At 40.3% G+C, this 24,019-nt stretch overlaps 1 protein-coding gene across 1 annotated transcript in view; it reads right to left on the bottom strand.

Annotated features, from left to right (window-relative positions):
* The window catches only part of LOC131978118 (adenylate cyclase type 1-like), a 62,024-nt gene extending 43,222 nt beyond the window's left edge, over window positions 1-18,802 (bottom strand). Inside the window, exons 1-5 of the mRNA XM_059341637.1 lie at window positions 17,950-18,802; window positions 15,948-16,097; window positions 10,586-10,704; window positions 4,966-5,077; window positions 126-253 (exon numbers count right to left, since the gene is read on the bottom strand). Of these exons, the coding sequence (XP_059197620.1) occupies window positions 126-253; window positions 4,966-5,077; window positions 10,586-10,704; window positions 15,948-16,097; window positions 17,950-18,564 (1,124 nt within the window). The 5' untranslated portion in view covers window positions 18,565-18,802. The remainder of the gene's footprint in view (window positions 1-125; window positions 254-4,965; window positions 5,078-10,585; window positions 10,705-15,947; window positions 16,098-17,949) is intronic.
* Window positions 18,803-24,019: the final 5,217 nt, after the last annotated feature.

Genomic DNA, 24,019 nt, shown 5'->3' on the forward strand with positions numbered 1-24,019 from the left:
CAGATAAAAAAAACAACTTTGTGTGTCGACCTGTACAGATGTTCGGTTGTCCAGCAGCATGCTGAAGAGAAGCTGTAGGTGTGTGTGTGTGTGTGTGTGTGTGTGTGTGTGTGTTTAAGACTCACGCTATTGTGTCAATCATGTCCAGTCCCATCTCCACACAGCAGTGGGCGTGGTCTGCCTTGGGTTGGGTCAGTCCAGACACACAATAGTAACAGTCCCCCAGGATCTTTATCCGCCTGCAGTGATTCTCCTACAGACGGAGACAAAAAGACAGACAGACGATTATCTGAAACAACCTACTGTCATCTTCCAGATGGACAATGTAGTAACATTAATACTTGTTATAGTAGTGAAATGTGTTTTCACAGCCTGTTCTCAATTACTGGTGATGTGAATCCATCTGCATAATTATAAGACAGTCTGAGCAACGTACGTCATATAAAGAATGGTCTGTTTAGGGTGGGTGGGAGCAGTAGTTAATGGATCAAATGAGCTTTTTAGCTTCTTTTTTTTTGCCTAAACGTAACTGTTTGAACGCAGAAGTTTATTTTAAAAAGCCACTATGCATGAAAAACAAAAGGAAACTGACACCATCCCCAACACATCCTCAAAATGAGCAAAAAGAGACATAAATTGACCTCATAGACACACAAAATGACCAAAACATCTGCTGAGAGATGCAAAGAGACACATAACTACAATATAAAATCAGCAAAAAGACAGAAAGAGAGCACAAAGAGACAAAAAAGCATGACGTAAGAAGACTGAAATTAATACTTAAATGGCTACAAAGAGACTCACAACAACTACAAAAAGGGGAAAAACAACCACACAGAGATGCAACATGGCTACAAGAAGACACAAATAGATTTACAATGAGAACAAAAAGGGAAAAAACAACCAAAACATCTGCTAAGAGATACAAATAGACACATAACAACTATATAACATCAGCAAAAAGACAGAAAGGGAGTACAAGGAGACAAAAAGCATGATGCAAAAAGACACTAAAGGGGTACTTAGAGCAAGCGAATGTGATGCCGAGGAGGACTGGCCAAGTGTTGTTGTCTCACGAGTTTTGAGTGAAAATCTGGTGTGGTTCTGTTAGTCCGTTCCTTTGTAGACTGAAATATCTCAGCAACCTTTGGATGGATTGCCTTGAAATAAACCACATTTCAAGGCACCATCATCAGGTCAAAGTTTTAATAACTCTCTAATACTGTGGTTTATGAATAAATACCTTCTGATCTAATTACATTTCCAGCTGCACTTCGTGTTTAGTTCTAATTAGCATGCTAACACGCAAAGCTAAGATGTTGCAAATGGTAAAAAAACAAATGATACGTGCCTATCGAAAGCATGTTAGCATTATGACATTAGCTTTAAGCTAAAAGCAGCACTGCGTCTAAATACAGCCTTGCTTAGGCCCATTTTGAACACATAATCAAAGATCTTATACAGTTTTAATCCCTGACATGACACTAATTATGATAGGGCCGTTGCTATTTTTAAATCTAGTATTCTGCTGATGAAACTTGATGACTGTAGATGGTTTCTCTTGGGAAAGAAGCTAACGTTTGAAATCATGATGGAGACCATTTCCACACCTAACACTGTACTAGTGTACTTTCATGAGACCCGACTGTACAGAAACTGCATGGACGCTTCACCTCATGTTAAAATCAGACGTGTGCGCCTGTGCAACCATGTGTATGTTTGCAGTTGAGGCCAACTCTAATTGCTCCGACATGCTCTTGAAGTAGAATCCCGCCCACACATTCCCACAGACAGATCAGCTATTTGTCACAGTGCACATTGTGCACAAACTCCGCAATGATGACATAAACATCAATACACACGCATGTACCTTTTGCAACACATAACACACACACACACTTGCAGCAAAGCAGCAACAGCAGCATGGTTTCATGCAAACATACTTTACAGGTACTTTGGTTTAAATGCACACACAGGGTTTCCATTTGGCGCGGTATCACTCACAGTCATCAGAAAATTGTAATGGTAGACCCTACAAAGCCTAGCCTGCAGGCAGCCTCTGAGTGACAAACACACACATATGCACAAACACACACACACACACACACACACACACACACACACAGATACAGAGGATTCATGACAACTGCAGGGTAAGAGGCGGAGATGAGAAGAGAGGAGACGGGGTGCTCTGGTTTTCTGCTCACGGGAGCAGAAAGATTCTGGCGTGGGAGGATATGAGAATTCAGAATGTGGATGATTATCCCAGCGCTAGGAAGAGAAATGGAGTGTGTGTGTGTGTGTGTGTGTGTGTGTGTGAACATAAATGAGAGAGAAATGATCAGCAAGCCAAGTCTCAGGAAAAAGGTGCATTTTTTTTTGGATAAGATATTTGGGATTTTAAACCAGCTGATTATGTACAGTTTGTCTAATTGATGGTAAAATTGGTGCTCCTCAATTTGCCGTGATGAATTTCATTATAGTTAGGCAAAGGTTAGGAATGTATCTGTTATGGTCAAGTTTGGGTTACGCCTCCGGGGGAATAAATTTGTTGTGTAGCATACAGCAGTCAGACAGGCTCAATCGTTGTGACGGAGCCGGTTTGAAAGTGAATTTCTCCCTCGCCAACACGACAGGGTATAAATCTCAATTAGGATGCAGCTGCAGCCACACACACATATGCACACACACAAACTTGCACACAATATATCCTCATCACAAGATTTCCATATAATGGCTTTCTGAGTGCTGGAGCACTGATAGCAAGCCACATATCACCTTGTATCTTGCTCTTTCTCTCCCCTCCCTTCTGTCTCTCTCACCCCGCGTTAAGCCATGACTGATTGCTGAGATGCAGAATGAACTCAAGAGGGATAATCCTGCTGATCATGTGACTTTTGTGTGTGTGTGTGTGTGTGTGTGTGTGCATGTAGAAAGCAGAGTAAACTGTCTGAGGGGATGTCTTGGCCTGGTAGAAGAGGAGATCAGAAAAGGGGCATGCTGAGTGTGAATGCGGTGTAACCTCAACATAACAACTTTTATATATCATCGGAATTATTATAACATAAGAATTATTGGTAACGCTTTATAATAAGGTCCTTAATAACCATTAATTAACAAGTAATAAGGCATTGTTCTCGCTTTAGATCCGGTAGTTGCAAAAAGCATAGTTAACTTATAGTTAACTTATAATAGATGAGCAATAAAGTATATTTTAATATCAATAAGCAAACAAAATAAGATTAATAAAGGCATGGCAAAGACGTGGGTCATGGGTGTTTGTGATGCCATTATTAACACTTATATAAGCTTATAAACACACAATAATGTTAAAAAGCATCTTGTAAGGACTTAAAAGGGCCTTATTACTTGTTAATTAATGGTTATTACAAGGACCTTGAAGTGTTACCGAATTATCATAGTTATCAGTACACAATGACTTAAAATTTAATAGAAAGAATAAACAAAAGTCTCAAGTGTAAATCTGCCGTTAGTTCAACCCCTTAGCATTTCTTTTAGAGACTGACTTGGCCATTTTGACCTCTGACCTCAAGGTATATAACTGAAAATGGTTTCTATGAGTCTCAGACATGCCCGCTTTATGCTAATCTTGTGCACTTTGCAGCAGAAACCAATGCTCTTTTTCTCATGCAGTATAGATGTGTTATTTGTTTGCTTATTGTATTTAAATATTTCTGCATACTGGAGTCCATTTCATAAAGTTTGTATGACTGAAATCTGACAGCATGGATGTTCCCAAGGTTTTGTTGTCTAAATGTGGTATTTTGGAGGGATTTTTGACCATTTTTATCAATTTTCGAGTGGGAAAAAAAATTGTGAGACATAATAACGCATGGGGAAGGACTTCATACACTCACACTTCACATATCATAATGTTTTAAACACTTTACTATAACAACTTGACAGACAGTGCTGAGCTGCATCTCAAATGAATCAGATTCCCAGCTTTTAGTTGCTGTACACAACTTCTATGTGGCATCTACTGTTGACTAGCTGTCTTCCCCTAAAAAAAAACTGTTCACCACCCCCAATTCTCTATTAAAATGATGGGGGGAAAATTATATAGTTTTGCATGTGGCTGGTGAATATGCTGCTGCTGAATCTGTTGAGCTTTAGTGTATTCAGTCTTGTTTCCAGTTAAGTGCACAAGATGGTGAAACTTAGAAGGAAAGTAGGAGAATTTAGCTTCTGTTCTAAAAAAAAATATGTCACTGAGCCATCAGAGTGAGGGAGGCAGACTGGCTGCAAGTGGCTCTAAACAGTTGGTCAGCCTGTTGTTCCCCTGCAACACAAAGAGCCTCCAAGAAAATGAAACGTGTTAGTTAGTGCTGGAGAGCTCATTTACTATGCCAGGCCATATATTGATCCAACAGTGAAAGTAAAGCTGGAGAGGCTGACTGACATGGAGGAGGAGGAGGAGATGAAGGTCAAGAAGGAGAAGGAACTGGAAGAGAAAGGAAGAGATGAGTGAACCGATTTTTTTAGACAGAGGGGAGATAAGGGCTGGAGGTGGAGGAGTGTGTGTGTGCGTGTGGTAGCACGCACTGTTCACTGTGTGTCAGTAAGCCAGTGTAGCGTTGTTCTCCGGGAAAGAAAATTAGGTGAGTGATAGGTTATCTGCCGCCAGACTACTATCATATTAATACTGCATGAGACACACACACACACACACACACATACATACAGGGTTAAATAACCCACACGGTGCAGCTGTGCGAGACAGTATACAAAATCTTTGTATCTCACTGTCTGTTTCTGTTTACCAAGTTTGAAAATATAACATGAAACGCCATTACCACCTGTACATATATAAATAGAATAAATAATGACCAATTATAAAAGAGCCGCCATTTGTTCTTGCATGCTGTGGAAGGACTTTAACGGAAATATCCAGAGATTTGGATGCACATTGATCAGACATTGAGGATCATTTTATTCACTTACTGTAGCCAGCTCATCAAACTTGCCAAAGAGTTCGTTGAGCAGTTTGACCAGTTCCTGGGCAGTACACTGAGACGCCAAGCTGGTAAAACCCACAATGTCCGCAAACAGGATGCTGTCAGAAGAGATAGACAGAGAGAGAGAGGGATTATAATCTGATGTGAAGAGCTCAATTTGTTCTGACAGCTGATTTCCATGTTCTCCATAGAAGAAACACTACAGAAACAGAAAAGGTATGTTGACTGCACAAAGTATTTTTTTCTCCCCTTTCTGGCACTAAATACCCACAGATCACTCCAGAGCAGAGAAATTGGCTAATGGTGATCAAAAGTGAAGCAAGAGTACCATAATCCAATCCCTGATAAGTGAAAGCGTCTTTCAGGCAGACCACTAAATCAATTACAGAGCTAAATTGCCTGCTGCTGGCTAGCTGCTGTAGTGGGATGAAGAAGGTGTTGAAAGCTACTTAGCCCCTCATTCATTTGCTCCGAGGCCAGATGGCAACAAAACAAGGTGTTATGGATCTTATTGACTCTCAGTCAAAAAAAAAAAATCACTGCTCCCAGTGGAGAAAAGGCATCAGAGCTAGAGCTGTGTGTAGAGCAGGGTGTCATAAATAAATCTTTTTTATATTCTGCTCATATGACACCAGAACAGTGCTGTTATTCATGTCTTACTCAGAGAAGTTTCCTAGAAAACTGTTTCATTTAGCAAAAAAAACAAGTCTGACCAATAAAATGCATTGTTTATTTTTTCCTTTTAACTACGCAATGTTTGACTTGTGCTTTTTATTATTTTATCTATTTTCTTATCCTGCTGTATCTTATTTTATCTTATTTGTATTTTTGTTTCTATTTCCCTGTTTTAATTGACTGTTTTTACTGTTTTCAATTGTGTCTTGCTGTTTTAATGTGCATGTAAAGCACTTTGAATTACCTTGTGTTGAATTGTGCTATACAAATAAACTTGCCTTGCCTTGCCTTGCCTTGCCCAAAGCAGCTAGCTCTTTCTAGAACAGTGACAACAATACAACTGTCTCTTAAAAAGACCATGAGATTCAGTAGAAAGCTCTGGAAAAGTTCAGTAACTGCGCCCTAGGTAGATCTTTGTGTGTTTTACAAGATAAAGATATAACTGCAATGCTGTCATTGGGCTAAATGCAGACGTTTATATCTGAATGCAGGGCAGAGCCCATGATGTTTGCCTCACGGTGTCTATAATTAGTTGCTGTACCTGGTGAGCTGCCATACAGCAGTCATATTAGCACACCCTGAGGTTTGCTAGCTTGTAAGACCATCCTATCACATCAGATCAACCATTCTGTTGGCACTACATAACAGTCTGCACTGCAAAAAAGCCAACTTGTATTTTTTGGCCAAAAACAGTGATTTAAGTTGATAAAACTTGGAAATATAAATGATTGACATTTAGGGCAATAATGTAAGTTAGCACAACAAAGCAAGCCAGTTGTATGCTCAAAAACAAGTTTGTGAGTTGTTGTTACTTATAACAAGGGTTCAAAACAAGGGACAATAGTTCTGCTAACTCTTATTTCTTTGTTGTGAAATGTGGGAAAGCGGTGAAATTCGTCATTAGCAAAAGCTAGCGGCTAACTGTCGCTAGCGGCTAACTGATGCTAGCGGCTAACTGATGCTAGCGGCGCTGCTTGTTACAGCTACAAGAGTAGCCATTAGCGTATCAATGCTAACTCAAAATTGTGGTTGCAACATTAGCTGACATTTCATAGCGTTGTTACAATCGTGCCAATTCAGCACATTGCAGAAGTTAGCAGAAGTAAGGATTAAAAGTTATTACAATGTAAAATTATAAGTTAGTACAACTTACAGTTGAGATGACATAAATCTGAATTCAGAGTTGAGCAAACTCAAAAACAAAACTTACTTACTTACTTGAAATTTTGAGTTCACCCAACTTTTCTTTTTTTGCAGTGTGCATTGTGAAAATTGTTTAAGACTGATGTGTATTTTTTCCTTGTGATTAGTAAGGGTGGACGTCCCGGTTTTGTTCCTCAAAGATTTTATTTTCGAGACCGATTTCTTTGTTTGTTAATTTGGCCTAAGTTCACCTTAGCTTATTGTCAATAAATATATTTTCTTTACCTTAGAAACAAGTCTTTATTGGTGGCTACTAGGGATTTGGGGGAGACGGGGACCTTTCATGTTATGTCCTTGGCACCCCTAGACTGGGGCGTAACAATAGCCATAGCTGCATCAGAATTCTTGTTGAAACTAGTAAGTAGAATTGTTAAAAACATCTCTTTGTAAGGTCATGCTCCTCTTCTTTTTTAATGGTTGTTATTGCATCAGTTTCAGCAATATCTGCTGTTATGGCTACTTTCTTTTGTACTAAGGCTAGTAATATCGCTCATACCGTCATTATTAGTCCCTGATTGGCTCGGGTACGTTTTTTAATTTATTGAAATGTGGTAGAACACCATAATATATGATGCAGAGCCAAGAGAAATGTATATACACAAAAGTATCCAGGCTTCTTTCCTTCCCTTCATTCTCTTCTGACAACTTTACATAACTTAGCTCAGATGTTATTTGTAGAAATAAGTTCATCTTTGCAGTTGTGTGTAACGATCTCAGATAACGTTAGATAACAACAATTAATGTTGTTAATAGTTTAGAAAAACTAGAGAGATACATGAAGTGAAAGTCGCAGTGGTGTGAGACTGTATATCAGCGGTCATGGTGGCCACTTGTCCAATTAAAGTACTTGGTTGGAACTAACTGTTATTATCGACACATTATCAAAACTTTGTTGGCTGAATATGTTGCTGAAGTTTTTCCTAAATAAAACAGAATAAAATTGGTAACACTGTGCTTGGAATCAGGAACTCTATGATCATAGAATAAGTAAACAAAATGTGTCTGAGCAGACATTCAATGCTTTAAGTATGTTTTTGTTCCTTGGGGTTGAGGAAACATTTTGCTCTGTTCCCAGTCAGTGCAGAGTTTAACACCCGGCTTTATCAGAGTGAAGAGGACCCCTACTCTGCATCGTGACAGGGCTGCTGTGCTCTTCCTGGCGGCGCATTATAGCTGCTCAGGAGCCTGATGTATGCAAAGCCAGGATCACGACTGGCTGCTCGACAGAAGAGCTCTGTTGTGTGATTTGTCTTTGAATGGCGCTGTTCTGCAGGTCGTGCTGGTTCTGTGGTGGCTGAGGAGCAGAAGGCAAGAGGAGGGCAAAGTGGGGGCGGGGGAGAGGAGGTGGGGGAGAGCGAGAGCAGTGCGTCGCGTGGGCTAAATAGGTATGCGATCAAACGTTCTTAGGGCCACATCAAAGAGGGGTCAGATCAGGGAGATGTCACACCCCCTGCTCAGCAAAATAAAGCAGTTTTTTTTTTAAACGTGTTTCCGGGTGCATGTGTGTTTGTAGCAGCTCGCTGGGTGCAGCAGCGTGATGTTTGGCCGAGTGCCAGTGCAGCAGCAGCGAGGCTGGCAAACGGGTGACTATGTTCCCGAGCTGTGAGTGAGTGTGCGAGCCGAGCGGAGAGACAGACAGAGAGAGACACAGAGTGGAGAGGATTGTCTCTTGACAGGAGTGCTGTTGACATGCTACCTAGCCCTCCACTCCCACACTCAGCAGCACTGATACGGCTCTCTATTTCTCTTTACTGCCTCGTTGGAATGTAATCAGCTCAAAGTCGGGCCAGATTCTCACGCTCTGTAATATTTTCTTCATTACGAGTGCAATAGAGGTGGCAAAGGCTGGCAAAGGCTAATAAAAATCAGATACAGGGATATAGCTGCAAAAAAATGATTCCTTTCATTCTTTCATTAATCTATAACTTCTAAGTTCTCAGAACCGAAAGGAATGTCTTCAACACCCAATTAAAATATTATCAGACAGTGGGCATTATCAGTGGTTATCAGCCCATAAGTATGGGTGAGTAGGGGCCTGCTTCACCTGCTGGTAGGCCAGTAGGTTGTTATCAGGCGGCAACCTCCGGGTCTGAGCAGGGAGGCAAACCAGGAAGTGCCTTAAGCCTGCAATCCACCGAAAATAGAAAACAATAGTAATAGTTAATAGTTCAAATAATGGCCCCATTTAGAAGAACATAGAAGATAAAGAATCATATGATTTGGGGCGTGGCTAACTTTGATTGACAGGTCACTAACAAAGCGAGCCATCATCAGGAGAGAAGCAGAACAATGCATATCCACGGCAAAGTGTCAATAAAGTTATACATAACGTGATATACATATGAAAAAGGATGTTTACCGGTTTGGTCTCATAACTTTGACCCTTTCACTGTATTTTCACTTCACAAACGTTCACAAAGTTCAGTTTATTTGAACGTTTTGTTCATTTAAAATGTCTTGTTCAGCATTTGGTTGGACTAACAGACACTCCAAGGAGTTGCTGCTCATTTTTCTGAGGTAAGAAAGATACATTTTGTTTTTGTTTTTTGCTAGCCAACATTAACATCCCAGTTAATGCTCCTGTTAATGCTAACATGAATTAGCAGCAGCTTCTCTCAGTCAGGTTGAGGTGTAGAGAGGCTGTAGTCAGTGATCAGATCCCTCTCCTCCTCCACAGTCCAGATATGGTCTGCTCCCCGTATCGGAAACAAGATGGCGACACAAGATGGCGACGAGTGTAACGATGAACTCGATGCTTCCAACGGGCAGTCCACAAACCAATGGGTGACGTCACGGTGACTACGTCCATTATTTATATACAGTCTATGCTTGTTATCAACCCATTCAATGCAGAAATATGTGTGTTGTTTAGGCACACTCTGCAGGCAATAGGCAACAAAGCCAAGCTCGAAATGACATCACGGACTGTGCAAAAGGGGAAGCTAAGGAAACAAAGTTTAAAGCATAAAAAACCATGTCGCTTTCAGTGCTCACGTCGTCCTCATAACAGCTTAACTTCCAGCAATCACATGCTTCTATGTCACATTTTATACTGTGTTTTTATGTTTTATAATGCCTAACCTGGAGGTTTTTTGCCCTGACCTTAAAGAAGTGGGTTTGTAGCGTAATCACAAGGAAACTGCAGCCTTTTAACTAAACATAATTGTTTTGTTTTCAGCAAGCAGCCATTGAATCAGCTGATAACAACCACACAACCTGCCAGCAGGTAGAGCAATCAGAGCATTTTGCCGAAAATGTAACACTTGGTGGTAAAATGTCACCAGTGTGCTTCATAGTCATACAGATATCATGCTAGTTTGTCACAAAACAAAACCCAAACTTATTAATTATGGGGTTTAGCACCTGAAAAAGCTGATAAGTAAACTCTGAGTTAAGAAAATATCTCATTTTGGGTGCAACAGAGCCTCAAATAAAATGTTATATTTATAAGTAATGCTTATTTGTTTAGCACATTTCTCGTGCAGATTCCACAATGTGTCAATAACTGATGAGGCAGGAGAGATTTTTTTAAATCTCCCAGTAGAGGCGACAGTGCTCCGTCCCTTTTCTAACCTTTATGTAGTTTGATTGCATCTGCGTTAATGGCGGCCTTTAATTGCTCTCCATCTATTCTTGACCCTGACGTCACAGCAGGTGACACCTGGATCAAAACACTGCAGCCCCTCCGCACACCTCTGCACTGCACAGTTGTCATGACACCGCCGTACCTGACATTGTCATGACGTTGGATGTAGATCTTGTGAAAGATCCGCTCAGGCGGCTTCAGGAAGTCCTCCTTCATCTCCATGGCAACATTCCTGGGAAGTAGGCTCATTAGCAGACGCTCCTGAGGAGGGAGGGGTTAAAACAGAAGAAGAGGCAGCGTGAGAACTTCACACTGGGAGGACATAAATGTTCGTGCTGCAGTCATGCAGGTTTATAGAGACAAATATTAACAACTTGCTTTGGAATTATCATCCAGAATGTGGAACACACAAGAAATACCCCTTTGAGTGGTAACTTCACTGCCATTTTCAATGAATCAAGTGTTCAATCAGCTAGAAAAATAATCAGCAACCAATAATACTTAAAGGTGTATCATTTATAAACATTCACTGTTTGTAAACTGAATTATAGTTAAAATGATTAGTTGATTAATGGATTCATTCTTCAACAGAAAATGAATCTCCTAACAAATTTTGATAATTGGTAATCAATTGGATGATTTCTCAAGCTCAAATTTAAATAATTACCTGCTGTTCAATAGTGAAGATGTGCAGTTCTTCCTTTATCGTGAACTGAATATCTTTCAGGTTTCTGACTGTTGGCTGGACAAAACAAACAATTTGAAGATGCCAACTTGTCACTTAGGGTGAATTTTTTGACATTTCATTGTAAAAAATTATTTTATTTTATTTTCAATTAACAGAATATTTTTTTCATTGTAGTGCTCAACTTATCACAGCCTTTAGGTTTCATACTGATGGAAAGAAAACAATAAATTTGAAGACCTCAGACTCTCACAATGGTAATGACGTGATGAGTTCTTCCGCCTTGCCGATCTCGTTCATAGCTTCTACAGAGCTGCTAAACAACAGACACTAATATAGCCGGATATTCTATGTGCTGATGACGACCTGCTGGCCTCCCAGCAGGTGGGGCAGGTCTCTACTTGTTCATAGCAGGCGGCAACTTCCGGGTCTGAGCAGGGAGGCAAACCAGGAAGTGCCTTAAGCTGCATTCTACTGAAAATTCCAGCAGGGTGCTAAGTTTGGCTGCGAAAACATTTCTGTCCATTCATTTCAATGCAAAATGAGAAAACTTCAGTACTACCTCAGTATTTTTTTTTAGGACAACACTATGGTCTCAATCGCTAGTTAAAAATCTTCTTCAAGACAATTTAATATTAATAGTTCAAATAATGGCCCCATTTAGAAGAAAATAGAAGATAAAGAATCGTATGATTTGGGGCGTGGCTACCTTTGATTGACAGGTTACTAACAAGGCGAGCCGTCATCAGGAGAGAAGCAGAACAATGCGTATCCACGGCAACGTGTCAATGAAGTTATATATAACGTTATATAGATAAAAAAAAGTACGTTTACCAGTTTGGTCTCATAACTTTGACCCTTTCACACTGTATTTTCACTTAATGACAGTTTATTTTGACGTTTTGTTAATTAAAAATGTCTTGTTCAGCGTTTGGTTGGACAAACAGACACTCCAAGGAGTCGCTTCTCATTTTTCTGAGGTCAGTAACATACAATTTGTTTTTGTTTTTTGCTAGCCAAAACTAACATCCCAGTTAATGCTCCAGTTAATGCTAACATGAATTAGCAGCGACTTCGTTCAGTCAGGTTGAGGTGTAGAGAGGCTGTAGTCAGTGATCAGATCCCTCTCCTCCTCCACAGTCCAAATATGGTCTGCTCCCCGTATCGGAAACGAGATGGCGACGAGTGTAACGCTGAAATCGATGATTCCAACGGGCAGTCCACAAACCAATGGGTGACGTCACGGTCACTACGTCCTTTATTTATATACAGTCTATGGTTCATAGTTATAGGCTGATAAGCGCTGACAGGCCCATTCAATAGTCTGACTACAGTGAAATTGGGAAAATAAAGAGCTAACAGGTGCATTAAAATTAGATGCCCATCCACTAACGCAACTTCATAAAAGATTCATGGACTTCATTCTTGGGGATACTGGACTGAATCTTCACATTTGAGGAGCTCAAACTGGAAAATGTTTGGCACTGTCTTTGAAGAATAACTCAAAGCGTTTAAATCAAATCAATTAATCAGCTAATCCATTCAGCAGCAGCCTGTCTACACAGATCAGCATATTTGTTTTTGTGTGTGTGAATCCTCTCAGTTACAGCAGCATAAAGTACTCTTGAAACTCTCGCAGGATGTCAAACGGTTGTGAATGCTCAATGAATCATCAGGCGGCTGTGCTGAATAGCTGTTGAGAGGCAGGTTATAAAAGAAGCCAGGGCTCTCCTGTGTCTCCCTCCAACACTGTTTCACATTACACATCCATTCACACAACTGCTGCTCACCTGTGAATGAAAACCAAAGTGGAGAGCGGCGTTTTAAAAACAGCCACCACACTTACTGACAGAGGCTGTGTTTGTGAAAGCGTGTTTGTCCATATGTGCTTTCACTTAAGCACACGTGTGTGTGTGTGTGTGAAGTGTGAAGGTGTGGTGTGAAGTGTGAAGGTGTGGTTGCTTTCACAAAATATTTCATACCTGATTTATTAAGCACTTCAACTCCTCCTCCCTGAATGTGTTATATTTCCATTTCTCCCATCTGTCCTCGGCTTAGCTCACTATGTTTGAGTACGGCTCTCCTCATATGGTTTATTAATGAACCGCTGGCTCACTTTTTCTCACATTAAAAATTCAGATCCCCTGTCGTCCGGATTAACAAGAAAGGGGATATCCCACAAAAACTTTGCATCTTTAAAACAAACACTGAACTGAACCCAGTAAACAATGGTCGGATGGTGTAGTTGAGTCTCTTGGCAAAAAATTGCCGAAAACTGCACCGTGGTCTCTTAAAAACCAGGAACGAATGATATCACTAAGAAAAAGGCAAATGCATTTAATGGCTGTTATCAGTTATCTATGTGATAAATCTAATGTGTTAAATATAGATGAGTCAGCATTTATTTCATTAGCGGGACAAAAACAACTAAATTCGGGCTACATTAAACATTGATTCATTTATTTAAATAAAACAATCACTATAGAAACGTTTAAAAATAAAGGCTATATTGCAAGAATAAGGACATATGTAACATCCCTCCTGCAGTATACACAGGTAACCTCACCTAGCGGTAACCTCGCCTAACAACAGAAACACAGAGCTAATGGAAAAATGGGAAAATGCTGAATATCTCAAAAAGAAAAAGAGAGGGTACCATGAAAGTCACACTGAGTTGGGACAATGGGGGGGTCGCCAAAGTTTAAGGTAAAAATGTGGGTCCCTCAAGAAAAAGGTTGGGAACCACTGCTTTATAGGGTCAGCTGCACCTACAAGTAGACCCAAAGATGCACATCCAACATGAAACGGTCGCAGTTTCGTATTTCACTTTGATTTTTGTTGTCGTTCTTAATGGTGTGGGTAAGCTACATAATTTAATGTCTTGTAAATTAAGTATGTTATGTACAGCAACTTAGACATAAGACATAATTCAGTTAAGATAAACCAACAATGACTTTTGGTTTCATGTGAGGCATAAACAGCAGCCTCCTGGGTAAAAGTCTTAATTTTGTTTGACCCAAACATCCACACTGACCTCCTATGTTTGTGGACTTTATTATAGTACGTAAAGGTTACCCCTTATTACATAACTAGCAGCAAAGGCCAAACTTTTGTACTGATAAAATACTATCTTGGGGATGTAATAGAATTGTACAACAGTGACAAAATAACTCATTTTATGATCAAGATATGACAAGCTGATCAAATTATGGAAAGTCTGTAGCAGATGAAAACATACAATACAGGGAATTTTCTGAATGTATAATGACAAACTATTTCAAATTGTTTTAAATGTCACATGTTAAATGTGTACATATCAAGTGTCAATTTACAGCTCTGTGCCAATGTACTAGTTAATTACATACATATTACACAACAATACATACTTCTATTGTTTAATTGATAATAAAACAACTGATTCCAACTGGCTGCTTGTTTTAAGTATATGAAGAGATAAAATTATGATTTTGTTAGTTATGCTTGAAATAAGAAATGATTACTTTGTAAAAGCAGTTTTATACTTGTAAGTGTTGATGAAACAGCTTTGGAACTATTGATATTCTAGTTTCAAGCATGTGTTTACTTAGTTTATGTCTTAAAATCTCAGTAACAAGCTGTAATGTCATATCTAGATAATTAAGGACCAAAACACTTAAAACAAGTGAGACAGTAAAACATAAAAGATGCTTACTAAGAAGAACGATCTTATCAAACAAAAAATAAGCCTATATCCCCTTGATCTAAGATATTTTATCTTACTCAGATTTCAGTTTTTGCAGTGTAGAGTCACCGGGGTCTTCTTGTATTTGTATCCCTGATCAATCATGTCAATAGATGACCTGAAATGGTTTAAAGACAGTGGACTTTCAGATGGGACTTTTTTTGTGTGGAAACTACGATTTCCTGAAGTCAAGAAGGAACTTTAAAGGAAATTTAAATAAAATACAGATGAGTTTTGGAAGTGCTATGGATACTGAACTGAGGACATTGAGACTAGTTGCCGTCATATTGGCCCACCTGTTCTGTTTAAGTCTGAGAATTTAAGATGACTAAATCACCTTTTGAGTCATGTCACATTTGGAACAGGGGTTGTTGTTTTCCTCAACGCAAGTCAAGAGGAGACTATGTATTGCCTCTGTGCCCTGAGATTACTATTGACCTGAAAAGTCAATTTTAACCCCCAAGACACATAGACGACATATGTTCAGAAATCAATCAGCCTATGGATTCGGCTCAAAGCACAAACCCAAGCAAACCCCCGAGTGATAACCAGAGACCTGTTTGATGGATGAAGTTCAAATCTGAGACGTTTGTTCGTGGGCACATAAGCAGCAGCAGCAGCAGCCTGTTGGCAAGCTGGCTGTTGATAGATCACAATCAGGGGTCTGTGTGTGTTTCACCCACCCAGATAAACTGTGACCTTTACTGGAGTAGGGAGGCCATGAAAGCAATCTGCTTGTGTAATTACCTGTCAGAAGGGAGCCTAACAAAGGGCGCATAACAAAGTGTTTCTGTGTGTTAAAGTTGCCTGATTGTTCCTTTGTGAAGTCGCTCCATGTAGGTGTGCGCAGAGGGGGTGGAACGTGTGGCGCTTGTGCATGTGCCACAGTAATTGTTCTTTCCTTAAATAGCTGCTGTCATAGTTACTGCGTGCCTGTGGGCAGGTTGTTAGAATACATTGGCACCTGAAACCTTTAAAAAAAAAAAAAAACTTCTCGAGAGACTGTGGAGATTGCACGAACATACAAAGAGGTGAAACGTGTTGATGCATCGCCATCGTCTCGCCCTCTTTTTAATTTTATCGTGTGTGCAAATTCACCTGCTTCTCGTTCTCATCCTCCAGCCTCAGCCGCTCCTCGATGCAGTTGCGGGCTTGCAGGAAGACTTTCCTCTGGGTGCGCTCGGTGAGAATCCTCACAAACACCCCGGACAAGTTGACGCTGGTGAAGAGCACGGCGTTGGCCACCAGCTGCACACAAACAAGAACAGACATGCCATGAATAAAAGCTGGCAGAAACTGCATACTGTACATGCATGTGAGCCTCAGGGAGCACATATGGACATTTCTGTGTGCAATCATACATCCTTGCTGGATTAGACTTTCACAATCCTTGATTAATCCATAGGATGGATTAAATAGCAGACATCCAGGTCAGAACATTGATTACAGCATGTGTCGTATTGTAGGTGTGACTGAAAGAACATACAGTTGAATGGCTGGCGGATAAAGTGCATTATGGATTAATGATCACAGACTATTGATCGTGCCAAACACTTCATTTAGAGTATGAACTCAGTGGTCACTTTGTGCTGTTGACGTATATAAAGGTCAGAGGTGAAAGGTCAAGGAAACACTCTAATCCAGCACAGCAAGATGGATGACGCAAAACACAACCTTAACAAAATACGACTTCACCAGTTCACACTCAAACTAATGAGCGGATGTAGTGCAGAGGTTTTCAATATAGGAGTCTGGACCCCAAAAAGGGACCACAAAATAAACCTGCGGGGTCGTGAGGAGTATGTTTATTTTGGACTTTTCTCTAATTGTTGCACTTTTTCTAGTAAATTACATCCTCAATCCTTCAATTATAAAATCTAGAAAAAGATTACACTTTGGTTGTGCTGGTTTCATCTGGCCAGGGTTGCACAATTTGGAAAAATAAATCTAATTTGATTATTTTGACAGATATTGCAATTGTTATATGATGCATGATTTTGAAGGCAACAATCATTTTTGCATCATTGAGACGTATATGAAAATTATCATGGTGTCATTTTTTTCCCATTAATTGAGGAACATTTCTACCAATTAAGTAAGTTTGTCAAACTCAAATGAATCACAGGGACATTTGTGTCTTTAAGAAGTTGCTCCCCATCTGGGGGTCAAGATAAATCAGTTGGATTGGGAGTAAACAGAGTTGAAAAGCAGAAAAAAATATTTCTGATGCAAAAGACAAAACAAAAACAGATAAAAACCATTTAAAAAATAATAATAAACCAGCTCCATTGAATAGATATCCATTGAGTGCACAATAAAAAAATACATTATTTAGCTAAATGAAAAAACTTTCAGATATATTATCAAAACAACCCAACAGCAGTTTCCTTGATATTTCCTAGACTGACCAAAAAAAAAAGGAAAATAATCAAAACAAAGATATTAGTAGTAGCATATTAACTATAATTGTTATATGACATTAAAAAAGCAAACAAAACCGTTTAAGAAGGAAGAATAGTTTTTGGGTTGAACAATGACATTTTGTAAACTGGGGGTTGCAAGCTTCATTTTAGGGATCACAAGCCAAAAACATTGTGAAATAGAAATGTTACATAACCCAGAAACCATTTAAAAAAAAACACATCCTGAATACTAAAACTATGACTTCTACCTACAACCTGGAGCACATGAACTCTGCAGGATGCTGTTTCAGGACCAGGCAGCTGGACAGCTCCTCGTCTGCTTCATTACTGAGGTGCGGAAAAGTTAAAACTTTCTGCTCCACACCTACAGTATCCTGGAGCTAAAATCGATATCTGAGGGTGTGCTTTTTTTTTTTTAACCGTATGTGATCCAGGGAAAGCCGGATGAGTAAGCAGGCACCACGTTACACTCATACAGTTAGTTCACTGGGAGATCCCCAGTACAGCCGCCTACTGGAGCAGATGCTCAAGGGTACTTGGGCTGTACTTTTTGACTTAAAGGGGAAACAACCCCGCTACCTGTTTGATATGATGATGGCTTAAGTGAACTGTTAAATAAGGCGGTGGAGTTGGTTGAGTGACTGGAGAGCCGACCTGGGTGCAGGTGCAGCACTTACCGGTCTCCACAGCTTCTGTTTCCTTCCCGGGAACGACGTCGCTATGACAATGAAGTGGGATGCGGCCAGCATCACCCCGAACAGCACCGCCAGCAGCGTCCGCACCGGCAGCAGCACGTAAGCCACGAGGGTGACCAGCATGAGCTGCCACACGCCTTGCTCAGGGGCAGCGGCGCTCAACAGCTCCGACGTGCCGAGCGCCAGCGGGAACGGACAGCAGAGCAGCGCGAAGGTGAAGCTGAACAGCAGCGCCAGCTTCGCGATCTGCTGCAGCTGCGTCACCTGCAGGTATTTGACGTTGGTGACGATGAACAGCGACAGGAACACCACGCAGTGCACGGGGTAGGAGCCCTTGGACAAGGTGAGACGCGGGCTGGACAGCAGCTCCACCAGGGACAGCGACGACGTGGCCACGATGAGCACCGCCAGCGCTTTGAGGGTGGCGGTCTGCTCCAGCTTCAGGTTGTAGTTCTGGAAGAGAGCCTCCAGCTCCTGGCTGTTGAACTCGTCCTCGCAGGCGATGGCGCCCAGGGGTGCACCGGCCGGGCAGTGACCCTTCCTCCGCCGGGTCTTGACTCTTTCGAATGGCATCTCCTCCATGTTCCGGCCATTCATGAAGCGGAGGTGGCGCACGACCCCCTCAACTTTCTTTCGGTTCCTCTCCTCCGTGCGGGAATCGAACCGGCACCCTCTCCCAGTTCATGCGTCCTGGATTTCCTAGGGGTCGGGCTCGGTGTCAAGAGGGGAGAGGGTGGCAGTGGAGACAACGGAGCACGGCGCGCGCCCTATCCACAGGTTGGCGATTGTTGGTGTGTCGTCAGAAAAGTAGCCCGACCAATGTGCAGCACGCCTCTCTCTCTCTCTCTCTCTCTCTCTCTCTCTCTCTCTCTCTCTCTCTCTCTCTCGTGGACCACCTGCGGTGCCTCCTCGCGCAGGGTTACCGGTGATCCTACGCTACAACCGGACTCAGAGGAAGGATCACGCTTTCCTACGATGGTGCTCAAAACAGTTCACCACGAGGCTCAGTGATCGCTCCTTGTCACCTAAAAAAACCCAAAACATTTCCCCTGGACTTTGTCTCTCCGTCTGAGACACACACACACACACACACACACACACAAACACGCACAAACACACTCACAGTGAATGTTATATCCTCCCGTGTATGTGTGAGTGTGAGTCCTCCTGCTTTAATTTGCCTCAGTGAAATGTCAGTGGTTGGGTGAAGACAGCAGCAAAACAGCGCTGGTGATTTCCCCTCGCAGTGTCTGCAGTCAGAGCTGATGTAGTTCCCAGCTAAAAATAGCCCAGCTGCACCGGTGGATGGTCCAATATAGCAACAATTTGGTCTTTCCCGCATCTCTTCCTATCATATATTTTGTTGTAGAATCAAGTGCTCAATTCACGCAGAGATTTAACGGGGGGGAAACGTTAGAGAGGAGAAGGTAATAGTCGTGCAGGGAGGCTAAAAATAGCTCTCTCCTCCCGAATTAACAGGGAAAATGTAAGAATGATGACGCGCATCTTAAAATGTGATGCACCATTATTATGGTTGAGAGCATGTTTTGTGCATATTTGCATGTTTTGTTCATGCATTTAAGCACATTTTGCGCATTTCTTTGTTTTATGCTGCAGGTTATTGAATGTGAGTTTAATTTATGTTTTTCTTTAACTAGAAACTTAAACACCCAGAAGGATAAATCAGCTCGCTGCAAAACAAACACTGGAAGAAAAAAAGGCACATTTGTGTAAAATGAAACCAGATAAGGACATAAAAATATGCAATTTGAACTAAGGTCATTTAGTAGAACTGTGAATTGAAATGAGGGAGGGATAAATGGAAGGCAAAATAGCAGCTGCAGCCGCAAAATGCAGCAATTGACATGCTGGGGAAAAAAAGTTACATAACAATATAATGAGCAGAGATATTCAGGATATCCCAAAATGTGCTAGTATCGAAAAAGAGATGAGTCATTCAAAATATAGGTCGTGTTTATGTGCAGTACTTTTTTGCATACCTATTGTGTAGGCTATGTATTAAATTTGAGCTTTTACCTAAAGTGAAAATTAGCTGCAGGAAAAATAGTAAGAATAAAATTCAGTCAAAATACAGCTTATATTATCATAGAAAGAAATATAAACATGCAATATGGAAAGATAAATGTTAATGTCAATGTAAATGTAAATTTACGTGCATACATGTGCATTTTATTCCAACAGTCCCCGTAAGGGTTTAGTGTCCATGCAGAAAAGAGAAAGTTTAAAATTCATGTTATTAAATATCAAATCTACAGATGGAGTAAGGGTGTGTAAAAACAAAAATAACATAAAAAAATACCTCCATGGTGAATCATACTATATGCTTAGCCAGATTAACCTCTTTGGGGGCCCGGGGCATTGCTGGACCCCCATTAACCCCTCATTTCTCCTCATCTCTGTGGATCATGTGCAGTATTCCTCTGCTAGAATGTCACACAGCCCCGGGGTTTTCATTTAATACAATTTGGAAACATGAATTATCAGCTGGAGCCGTGAACAATTTCCAATCAGTTCATGAGAAAAAATAATTCGATTTGTTCCCCATGATCATAGCCATTGACTAGGGATTGGCATTTTGAGTAAAATACTAATTGATAAATACTGGTAACGATAACACTATTATTGAAAGATCAGGCATGTGACGTTATCGGAATAGAAATCGTGCAAAGTTTCTGTACTTCTGAAGTGGAGCTTGTCCAGTCTCTCACCACCATTATTACTTTTGGTTTTGTCTTTTTTAGTTTTATTATTTTATGAATGTTTTATCTGGAAAACAACTGCTATGGCTTAAGCTAACAGGGATCCTATAAAATTCACAAGTAAACCTAAGCTTTTATTGAGTTTTTGTAGTTTATATTTGGATATTCCAGATAAAACTACAATAAAAGTGGAGCTCCTTTACTCAATTTGTAAATATTGTTTTCTAAAGATGGTTAAAGGGAAGGATATATAGATCGGTCAGTTGTGGTGAAAAGGGAAAAATAATCAAGGCTTCACATTATAACAAAATCCTGTATCAGTATAAATAACGGGCTTTTAAGATCTAAAACAGCTCCTCTTTACTGAACATATGTCACAACGTGTTTCTATGGCCCGACTGATGACCTTGCTTTTTGTTGTCATGTGTGATCTCTGATCGCTAAGATCTTTGAGGAAGTCAAAGGACCGGCTCATCAATGAAGAAGTCAATGTAGAAAATGGAAAATCTTCTAGAGTGTATTGCTTTTGGTGAGGTGGCTGTGATGTCTGTGTGTCAGTGAAGGAACAGCTGATAGTTGTCAATTTATTTGAACTAGTGCAGTGCCTGTAGGAAGTATGTATTCATATAGTGGGAGATTAAGTAGATTTTTCAATTATGGCCAAATGAATGTCATCTCTGAATTACATAGTAATGCAACATAAGAAGTGAATAAAGATAAATCTCCACTTAGCATGCTAATCGCGAATAACAGAATTTGTACATTACATGCAGACCACTACAAAGTCTGCAACTCCGTAAAACACTTACTTTTCATAAGGTACCACACCATCCAGCAAGTACACATGGAACCAGAGCCGGCCCAAGCCTCCATGGGGCCCTAAGCAAAATTCAATTTTGGGGCCCTCTATTTCTGCCAATAATATTGATTGTTGATCATTCACACACCTGCTATAAACTCATTGCCGCTCTGGCAGTGTTGTTTACATTATCCTATTGTCAGCCTGTTTTTACAGATTTATGGGGGTGGCCCAGTTAATAACATAAATAATACCAATGCAATAATAATACAAATAAAACCAATGAATGAATGATGTCCAGGGTGTCACATATGGTTTTTAACCAGATGTAGCACATTCAACTAGAAGAGCGAGCTAGGGTTGATTTACCCATTGTTCCAAATGGTAAAACATTATATAAAAAACCCATATGATGTATATTTTTAGTAAAAGTGGCATCTGGTTTATTATCTTTGGTTTCGAAAAACTATAACAGCAATATGCGAAAATAGATTGTAGTGCAAGAACAACAATAAAGTGCAACAGCAAATAAAATCACTTAGAAATATCTATATGTATATCATATAACATCTTTACTCCTTTAATAAGCCCCACTGACTAACTGTCTATAGAAATAGTGACATGCCTTTTCGGGAATGAAAAGTTCTCTTTAATAGGCAGTGGCCCTCTGATCACCTGCTCAGTCCTGTCTAAATCTGAGAGGAATAATACAAAATATTTTAATTGCTCTTGGGCGCCCCCTAGTGGCCACGGGGCCCTAAGCAGTCGCTTAGTTCGCTTATGCCTTTTAGTTTTTTTTAGTTTTATTAGGCTCTGCATTGAACATTGATATTCACTGGAAACTATTCGAATATATTGGAAAATCGAACCTTGTAGCGCACTTTTAAACTCTAAAAGATAGGTAGGCTAAATAGACTTACAGATGAGATGAGTCAGGGTGGAAATCCAGAGTGAATTGTGTTACTGACCAGGTGTAGGCCTATCACACAATGGGGCGGAGCTCCCCTAAAAGGCGTCCGATCGGAAACAGTGCAATGCCGCAACACGTCCTACTTAAATAATGATGATATTTTGAAAAATGAATTAAAAAATCGCTTCTTGCTTTCATAGATAGATGACTGGAGCAGTTTTGGTTTTGTGACTGCCCTCAAGTGTTTTTACTTCTGTTGTTCATGTTCATGGTAGCATCTCATGTTATGTAAGTCGACACAACTCCATGTTCAACAGAGAACAACCATGCTGCGGTCTTCTCTCCATCTAAAGGATTCTTTATTCATCACACCGTGTCTGTACTTCTGTTAGAAGAAGAATTTTCTCTCACATCAATGAGAAGCACTTTGAGTCCTCCAAACAAAAAGTCTCTCCATGAGCACAGTCAATTACGATGTGGTCAATATCCACTATCGTCCAACGTGTTTCCGATCAATAGGCTGCAGAGACGAGATCACATCAGTAAGAAGAAAGACAATCTGACCCCCAACTGCGCGGACGCTAATACCATTTTGTCTAGTAGTCCCTGTGATGTCTTACAGTTAGTCTGAAGATTTAAAGCTCCAAAGTTTTGTGTAAATCCTTTGATGGACTTACTTGGCTATAAATATATTATTAAGCCCTTCCTCAGCTGCCCACTGTACCAAAACAGAATGGGAATGAAACAATTTGTGAGAAAATGTTCATTTGTGCTCTTTGGAAACATTTTCAAAGGTTTAAAATTTGCGGCTTCCCGGTGGTTCATCGTTATCGGGTTTGAATCCGGCTTGCAGTCCTTTCCTGCATGTCTCCCCCTTTCACTCTGTATCTCTACCACTATCCAATAAAGCCAACAAAACAAAGGTTTAAAATTCCAGTAAGCAGGGAAGATAAACTGTTATCCGTAATGTAATGTAATGTAATCCGTAAGGAATAGAGATTAATTAATGGCAACAATTAATTTTAGGCCCATTATTTCAGGTCTCACTGTTTGTTGTTATATCTACAAAAAATGAATGTACTTTTATTCATAGATCTATATTAATATTGTGAGATGGGGACCCCTAGTGTCGTTAGTTATTATGACAGGACGGGAGTAAAGTAGGTAATGAGCAGTACAAAGAACAACAAAGGCCGTTTGGAGCAGGTGGCAGCGGTGATTGATTGGTCAAAAAAAAAAAACAGGACTTTGACCTTGTTTGAAAGTAAAAGTCAAGGATATTTTAAGTTTACCTGTAAATTAGAGCAAAATTACCAGCCTATTTTACCTTAAATTTTACCCATTTCAGGTTTCATTATTTGTTGGTATACCTATGAAAAATAATGCACCTTTCATAACTTTCACCTTTCATAAATGGACATTCATAGATATCCAAAAAGTGCAGCTAAAAACGACCTATATTGATGTTTTGTTGTTAGATGGCGACCTCTAGTGGCCATAGTAGTTATGACAGGATGGGAGAAAAGCATGAAATGAGCAGTATGAAGAAAGGAGAAAGGCAGTTCAGAATGGGTGGCAGCGGCGATTGATTGGTCAAACAAACACAGGACTTTGACCTCTTTT

The sequence above is a fragment of the Centropristis striata genome, chromosome 9 (genome assembly GCF_030273125.1).
Source record: "Centropristis striata isolate RG_2023a ecotype Rhode Island chromosome 9, C.striata_1.0, whole genome shotgun sequence".
Classification (NCBI taxonomy): Eukaryota; Metazoa; Chordata; class Actinopteri; order Perciformes; family Serranidae; genus Centropristis; species Centropristis striata.